The sequence below is a fragment of the Salvelinus fontinalis genome, chromosome 28 (assembly GCF_029448725.1).
Source record: "Salvelinus fontinalis isolate EN_2023a chromosome 28, ASM2944872v1, whole genome shotgun sequence".
Classification (NCBI taxonomy): Eukaryota; Metazoa; Chordata; class Actinopteri; order Salmoniformes; family Salmonidae; genus Salvelinus; species Salvelinus fontinalis.
In genome coordinates this window covers 29,070,737-29,079,801 of record NC_074692.1, presented here as the reverse complement: position 1 = coordinate 29,079,801, position 9,065 = coordinate 29,070,737, and the positions used below count along the sequence as shown (strand labels likewise).

General features: G+C 40.8%; 1 protein-coding gene across 5 annotated transcripts in view; it reads right to left on the bottom strand.

The window, feature by feature from the left end:
• Positions 1-218: 218 nt before the first annotated feature.
• The window catches only part of LOC129826563 (serine/threonine-protein phosphatase 2B catalytic subunit gamma isoform-like), a 46,670-nt gene continuing 37,823 nt past the window's right edge, over positions 219-9,065 (bottom strand). For 4 of the 5 annotated variants that reach the window (XM_055887443.1, XM_055887446.1, XM_055887444.1 and 1 more), the window contains one exon: positions 219-3,330. In XM_055887443.1, the coding sequence (XP_055743418.1) occupies positions 3,188-3,330 (143 nt within the window). In that variant the 3' untranslated portion in view covers positions 219-3,187. The remainder of the gene's footprint in view (positions 3,331-9,065) is intronic. The other variant, XM_055887445.1, reaches the window with a different exon arrangement.

Genomic DNA, 9,065 nt, shown 5'->3' with positions numbered 1-9,065 from the left:
TTTATAAAACAACTTTTAGGGCTCAACATTTAAACACTGAAGAACCCAATGACATTCATCCACCCATTCAACCTGACATGTAGAGAAAGTATTAGCAACATGTAGAATAACTTAGATCAAGGGAGACTAGAATTTAACAAGAGCAATGAAGTGAGAAAGCATCTGGCATACCATCGTAAAATCTGCAGAGCTAAAAACTCAGACAACCAGGACAGGGAAACGCTTAGTATTTACATTTTATTTTTCAAGCGATTCATCTACATAGATTAAGATTTCATGGCCTCGCATGACAAGTACTGTACTTGACGAAAGGATTATTTTCATCCTTTTTACAGCTAAAGACTTTTGAATGACAAATATTTCTGTACATTCTGAGAAATATTTAGAAACTGACAAGAGGTCAGGAATACAGGCCTACTCTGGGGCCTCTAAGTCCTAGCTAACTTCACACCAAACCAACATTTTAAGCGGTCGTGAATGTGGGAAAAAACATTTTTAAAGAGCATCTTTTGACCATTTTCTGAACCCACAATACAGTAGAGATGATTTTTTATTTTACTAACAAAAAGGGGCTGTAAATAAGCATCTAAGCAGTGACAACTCAATGAACCTGACCCACGTTGAGTGGAAACAGGCTCCAGGATCTCTCCATGACCACTGAACACAAGAACAGGACATTCTGATGGCCATTCTCCCCCACCAGTCACACACAGGTGTTGGTGTTTGTTTAGGAAGTGGCATGGCACATTAAAAGCAACTTGTTAAAAGCTGTATAATATATTTTTTTATAAAAGGGAAAATTCACATAAGGATAACAAAATCTCAATGCTTTTCTTGAATGATTGAAGACAATAGAATAACTACGTGACGGGAGGAGTGTCAGAGAAGCAGTTCTAGCCCCCCAAAAAATCTAGGGCTAAAACTCTAAGCACCGGTTCATCGAGTCACAAGTCCTAAAGAAGTCAATCATTAAAAGGGTTCAGAGCAGGTGTTACAAAAGTGTCCAGTCCTCATTCCTGCCATGCAGGTGATAAAGACAAAAAGGTGTCAAGACCATAACTCAAGACACTCAATCAAATGAACATAGAAGAAACATCAGGAATTACTTATATTTTTACTGCATGATCAATGTAGAGTCTGTAGTTGGTCCCCAACTTTGCACTACCACCGATACTGAGAATTGTGTCAGTCCGTGGGATTCATGATAAAGAGAAGGAAATACCCAAAACAATCCTCACAGCATCACTGAGAATGACTCAATCTACTACTCTTCGGGCTACAGCATTGCTCAAACTGCTAGCAACTAAAGCATTTGTTGGAGACAAGCTTTCCCTTCAGTTCATCTAACACATATGCATCAAATCAACAGTAGATGGAGTCAAGAAACCCCAAAAACATCCTTTCTGTAGTGTAGAGAGCAATATGAAATCAAACGAAGTGTCATTATTATTAGTAGTATTATAACACAGAAATCTTATCTAAAACATAAAATGAACATGGAGTTTCAGTTCATTTTGGGACAATATGAGCGTTTTTCACCATCTGCTCCATGGGAAATATTACCCCTCCATCTTCAGAAAAGGACACTGGTTGTTCTTCCTTGATATTAGGTTGGTATGTATGTTTCGTTACCATGAAGACTTCTTTCCCCATCCAGAAAATCACTCTGCAGAACAGTTGGCCACTCTCAGCTCAATGTCCCAGGAAAGCTAACCAAATAGCAGTGCCACCACCACCAAGTCCACTTGGAGATGTACCAATACATACTGTATGCCTATAACCCCTTTCAATCAGACTTTGGTTTTGCAGAAGATGATCTAAATGTATATAATCCCCCAGCTGCTTACAGTTAAGCACACTGGTAAAAATGTTGGTTGGTGACAGCCTGCAAGCAACACCAACTGTCAAAACACTATACAGAACACATAAAACCAGAGAAACTAACCACCATCCATTGACACGTCACATCAATAATCGTAGCAAACTAGAATCAATTCATCCATATACAATTTTTTCCATATCATTTGGAAAATGTACATTCACATTTGTCATTTAGCAGATGCTTTTATCCTGAGCAATTAGGGTTAAGTGCCTTGCTCAATGGCACAGACAGATTTTTCACCTAGTCGGCTTGGGGATTTGAACCAGCGACCTTCCAGTGACTGGGCCAATGATCTTAAATCTCTAGGCTACCTGCTGCCCCAGGGCAGTTTCTCAAGGTTGACTAAAGGTTGTAAGATTAAACCCTGTTTACCCTAACTTTAAAATACAGGAGGAACACATTGACCCACATTAAACAGCATTCAGTGGTTTCAAAGAAATTGGACAAAAAAACAGTTGGTGTTTTTACTGAACTTCTGCTGGAGGTATAAAATAATCTTCTGCAATGGCGTCTCAAATCTAGTTCCCATAATTATTTTCTCTCCAGTTAATACACATCATAATATCATTTAAATAAACGTATAAGAGCAGACACACTCAACTTTTCCCTTGTGAAACACATAAAATAGAAAAACTTGAATTGACTAAGAACGGATAATAAGGTCTCCTTCAATAGCTACCTCATTCAACTCAAATTTACAAAATAGTCTTCATGGTTTTCGCTCTGACATTTACCATTGTTATAAGAATGTCAGTATGCTTATACATTTAAACATCTTAGAAATGTATGATTTTATGAAACTGTAGCTATGACATATATCTAATATAACTAATTGAATAAATAAAATAAGTGTTTGATTTATTCATATGGTTTTACTGCGTGGTGGCTGAAACCATTCTCCCAGTGCTGTGCCGTCTTCTCTACCCACGTTCTGTGCCGTCTTCTCTACCCACGTTCTGTGCCGTCTTCTCTACCCACGTTCTGTGCCGTCTTCTCTACCCACGTTCTGTGCCGTCTTCTCTACCCACGTTCTGTGCCGTCTTCTCTACCCACGTTCTGTGCCGTCTTCTCTACCCACGTTCTGTGCCGTCTTCTCTACCCACGTTCTGTGCCTGTTCAACTGTATAGGCCAGCTGGGGGCAAATTCTCAATGAGACCGAGAGAGAAAGAAAGATGAGAACGTGAGAAGGAGGGAGGGAGCGAGCGAGATAGAAGACAGAGTTAAAGAGACAAAGATAGTTTGGGTGTATGAGACATTGCCATGGCCTGGGGCTGGTGGGGGTGAGAGGGGGTCTCTCTCCAGGTTTAGTCTGTGCCATTCTTGGGGGCATTTGGGTTGACTGGCTGCTGGCCATCCTTGCGAGGGGGCATTCTCTCGTTGACTTTGTCCAGGCTCTGTGCCTCTGCAAAGTCCTTGATCTTCCTTTTGGGAGAGAAGCCTTGAATGGCTGGAAGGAAGAAATGAAAGAGAGGGACAATTAGAAATCAAAGGAAACAATGCTTTGAATACTTAAACATTTAGTTAGTGAAAAATAGTTAGCCATTATACTGAACAAAAATATAAAAACGCAACAATTTCATTGATTTTACTGAGTCACAGTTCATATGAGCAAACCAGTCAATTTAAATAAATACATTAGGCCCTAATCTATGGATTTCACATGACTGGGAATACAGATATTCATCTGTTACCTTTTAATTTTAATTATTTTATTAATATATAAAACAAATAGGCCTAAGGAACTTGTCATGGTATTTTTGTGCATTCAAATTGCCATCGATAAAATGCAATTGTGCCCGTTGTCCATAGCTTACACCTGCCCATACCATAACCTCACCACATACACAGCACTCTGATGTCGACGTTGTGAACAGCAAACCGTTCACACACTCGACGCCATACATGTGGTCTGGGGTTGTGAGGCCGGTTGGACATACTGCCAAATTCTTCAAAACGACGTTTGAGGTGGCTTATGGTAGAGAAATTAGCATCCAGTTCTCTGGCAACAGCTCTGGTGGACATTCCTACAGTTAGCATGCCAATTGTACGCGCCCTCAAAACTTGACATCTCTGGCATTGTGTTGTGTGAACTTTTGTTCCCAGCACAAGGTGAACCTATGTAATGATCACACTGTTTAATCAGCTTCTTGATATGCCACACCTGTCAGGTGGCTGGATTATCTTAGTAAAGGAGAAATGCTCACTAACAGGGATGTAAACTAATGTGTGCATAACATGAGAAATAAGCTTTTTGTGCGTTTGGAACATTTTTGGGGATCTTTTATTCAGCTCATGAAACATGGGACCAACACTTTACATGTTGCGTTTATATTTTTGTTCAGTGTACTTGAAGGATCTGCTATAATAAATTGTAGGCAAAACCTGCAAAATGAAACCATTTACAGCTTTTTTGTGCAGATTCTCAGTTTTGCCTTGATTCGGTCAAATTGTATGCCCTTCGTGAACTCCAGGTTATTTTGTTACCAAATGCAGGTAATAGCTGACAGACTGAAAACAGTGCAGACATACATTGAATACACAGAAACACAGCAAGTCGTATGGACAGAAAAACTGTACGATTGGCAAAACCACTGAACAAGCTACAACACCTCACAGTGAATGTGGGACTTACTGTAACATTCCAAGTGCCAAGGAGAAACCACAAAGAAAACATGGGCAAACCAGAGATATACAGTAAGTAACTATTCCACTTTTTTCCATAACGTTTCAAAGAATGTGAACATTTAGAATAACAGGAAAATAACACCCTAAAATGGTAGTTTTGGAGTTGATTTTATGATAATGTTATCTACAAAACTGCACTCAGAAATGGGCACTCTTGCACAACCAGAGATCTGCAGTTATAACAGCTGAAGTGCCACAAACACCTTAATACCTCTTAACATCAGTGAGAAATGAATCCTTGCAAGGAAAGGCAAACAGTGGTACTTAATAGGTGAGTGGTACATAAAACCCTATAAAACATGCTCTGATAAACATATCAATATCATTGGACAGAAACCAAACTACCTATACTACTTCAACATGTGCATGCAGTCAAGGAGAGTATGAGTGCTAAGATAGTAACATGTCAACAGGAGCAGACAGTGACAGAGTAGCAACAGCCAAGCAGCATAACAGGATTAGACTGGAAATATCCCTGGATAGCCAGGAGGAGGTATGTTCTATCTCCATTAGTGATGATGGGGAGGCTAGAAGTCTTCGCTGGCTTTGCTCAGGGAACAGCTGCCTGGACCAATGGAAAGGAAAGCAGCAACCTCGGCTTTCACCCATGTGGCCTCTGCCTACAGTTTGTCTACAAATCACTGCTAGGCCTAATGTCTGACTCTCTGTATCTGTGACTCCAGTATATCTTTCTGTGAAGACGGTTTAGGCTTTGCCTTTAAGTTATCATGGTCCAGATCTTGCAATGCCCCTAGGACTTAGGAATAATGTAACTGTCTGGTGCATGTTGAGGTTCAAGCTAAAGTCTCTCCTGCCAAATGAAGAGCCCACTGCTTGGGCATTTGAGTCCTATGTACACTACATTACCATGAGTATGTGGACACCTGCTCATCGAACAAGTTCTTCCACACTTATCGACAAACTATTTCTGTATGGAAATTGCTTTGTGCATGGGGGCATTATGCTGAAACAGGAAAGAGGCTTCCCCAAACTGTTGCCACAAAGTTGGAAGCACAGAATCGTCTAGATAGTCATATGCTGTAGCTTTAATATTTCCCTTCACTGGAACTAAGAGGCCTAGCCCGAACCATGAAAAACAACCCCAGACCATTATTCCTCCTTCGCCAAACTTTACAGTTAGCACTATGCATTGGCACAGGATTCTTCCGTCGGACTGCCAGATGGTGAAGCGTGATTCATCACTCCAGAGAACGAGTTTCCACTGCTCCAGAGTCCAATGGCGGCGAGCTTTACACCACTCCAGCCGAAGCTTGGCATTACGCATGGGGATCTTAAGCTTGTGTGCAGCTGCTCAGCTACGGAAACCCATTTCAGGAAGCTCTCACCGTACATTTATTGTGCTGATGTTGCTTCCAGAGGCAGTTTTGAACTCTGTAGTGAGTGTAGCAACAGAAGACAGGTGATTTGTACATGCTATGCGCTTCAGCACTCTGTGGTCTCGTTCTGTGAGCATGTGTCGCCTACCACTTCACGGCTGAGCCATTGTTGCGCCTAGACTTTTCCACTTCACAATAACAGCACATACAGTTGACCGGGCAGCTCTAGCAGGGCAGAAATTTTACAAACTGACTTGTTGGAAAGGTGGCATCCAATGACGTTGCAAGTCACTGAGCTTTTCAGTACGTGGCATTCTACTGCCAATGTTTGTCTTTGGAGATTACATGGCTGTGTCCGTGATTTTATACACCCGTCAGCAACGGGTGTGGCTGAAATAGCCGAATCCACTAGTTTGAAGGGGTGTCCACATACTTTGTCTTGCCTATGTATGCATGCATGTATGTATGTATGTGAACCCTTTGGAATTACCTGGATTTCTGCATAAATTGGTCATCAAATTTGATCTCATCTTCATCTAAGTCACAACAATAGACAAACATAGTGTCCTTAAACTAAGAACACTGAAATTATTGTATTTTTCTTGTCGTCTATATTGAATACATCATTTAAACATTCAGTGTAGGTTGGGAAAAGTATGTGAACCCCTCGGCTAATGACTTCTCCGAAAGCTAATTGGATTCAAGTCCAATCAATGAGACAAGATTGGAGATGTTGGTTAGAGCCGTCTTGCCCTTTAAAAAAAAAGAAACTCACAAAATTTGAGTTTGCTATTCACAAGAAGCATTGCCTGATGTGAACCATGCCTCGAACAAAAGAGATCTCAGAAGACCTAAGATTAAGATTTGTTGACTTGCATAAAGCTGGAAAGGGTTACAAAAAAGTATCTCTAAAAGCCTTGATGTCTTACCGTGGACTGATGAACAAATTGTCTATAAATTGAGAAAGTTGAGCATTGTTGCTACTTTCCCTAGGAGTGGCCACGGAAGAAGCCACTGCTGTCCCAAAAAACATTGCTGCAAGTCTGAAGTTTGCAAAGTGCACCTGGATGTTCCAGTATTCTGTGGACAGATTAAATTACAGTTGAGTTGTTTGGAAAGAACACACAACACTATGTGTGGAGGAAAAAAAGGCACAGAACACCAACATCAAAACTTCATCCCAACTGTAAAGTAAATTGGAGGGAGCATCATGGCCAGCTTGCTATCATCGACAGAAAAATGAATTCCCAAGTTTATCAAGACATTTTGCAGGAGAATGTAAGGATATCTGTCCACCAATTAAAACTCAACAGAGGTGATGCAACAGGACAATGACCCAAAACACAGAAGTAAATCAACAGAATAGCTTCAACAGAAGAAAATAAGCCTTCTGGAGTGGCCCAGTCATAGTCCTGACCTCAACCCAATTGAGATGCTGTGGCATGACCTCAAGAGAGCAGTTCACACCAGACATCCCATATATTGAACAAACAGTTTCGTAAAGAGGAATGGTCCAAAATTCCTTCTGACTGTTGTGCAGTCAGATCACTTGTGCAGTGATCCACAACTACAGAAAATGTTGAGGTTATTACTGCCAAAGGAGGGTCAACCAGTTATTAAATCCAATGGTTCACAATACTTTTTCCACCCTGCACTGTGAATGTTTACACGGAGTGTTCAGACATGAAAAACTAATAACAAACAATTATAAGTTAAGGAAAATGTGTTTGTCTATTGTTGTGACCTAGATGAAGATCAGATCAAATTTAATGAACAATTTATCCAGCAATTCAGGTATATCCAAAGGGTTCACATACTTTTTCTTGCCACTAAAATATAAAAATATACATACATACACTTAGGTTGGAGTCATTAAAACTCATTTTTAAACCACTCCACACATTTCTTGTTAACAAACTATAGTTTTGGCAAGTCGGTTCGGAAATCTACTTCATGCATGAGAAGTAATTTTTCCAACAACTGTTTACAGACAGATTACATTTATACTTCACTGTATCACAATTCCAGTGGGTCAGAAGTTTACATACAATAAGTTGACTGTGCCTTTAAACAGCTTGGAAAATTGGCTATAGAAGCTTCTGATAGGCTAATTGACATCATTTGAGTCAATTGGAGGTGTACCTGTGGATGTACTTTAAGGCCTACCTTCAAACTCAGTGCCTCTTTTTTTTTCTTTTTTTTCTCGTTATTTTACCAGGTAAGTTGACTGAGAACACGTTCTCATTTGCAGCAACGACCTGGGGAATAGTTACAGGGGAGAGGAGGGGGATGAATGAGCCAATTGTAAACTTTGCTTGACATCATGGGAAAATCAAAAGAAATCAGCCAAGACCTCAGATTTTTTTTTTTTGGAGACCTCCACAAATCTGGTTCATCCTTGGAAGCAATTTCCAAACACCTGAAGGTACCACGTTCATCTGTACAAACAATAGTACGCAAGTATAAACACCATGGGACCACGCAGCCGTCATACCGTTCAGGAAGGAGTTCTGTCTCCTAGAGATGAACGTATTTTGGTGCGAAGAGTGCAAATCAATTCCAGAACAACAGCAAAGGACCTTGTGAAGATGCTGGAGGAAACAGGTACAAAAGTATCTATATCCACAGTAAAACGAGTTCTATATTGACATAACCTGAAAAGCCGCTCAGCAAGGAAGAAGCCACTGCTCCAAAACTGCCATAAGCCAGACTACGGTTTGCAACTGCACATGGGGACAAAAAATCGTACTTTTTGGAGAAAAGTCCTCTGGTCTGATGAAACAAAAATGGAACTGTTTGGCCATAATGACCATCGTTGTGTTTGGAGGAAAAAGGGGGAGGCTTGCAAGCCGAAGAACACCATCCCAACCGTGAAGCACGAGGGTGGCAGCATCATGTTGTGGGGGTGCTTTGCTGCAGGAGGGACTGGTGCCCTTCACAAAATAGATGGCATCATGAGGTAGGAAAATTGTGTGGATATATTGAAGCAACATCAAGACATCAGTCAGGAAGTTAAAGCTTGGTCGCAAATGGATCTTCCAAATGGACATTGACCCCAAGCATACTTCCAAAGTTGTGGCATAAGGCATAAGGCATAAGTGGCATATGGCATAAGGACAACAATGTCAAGGTATTGGAGTGGCCATCACAAAGCCCGGAC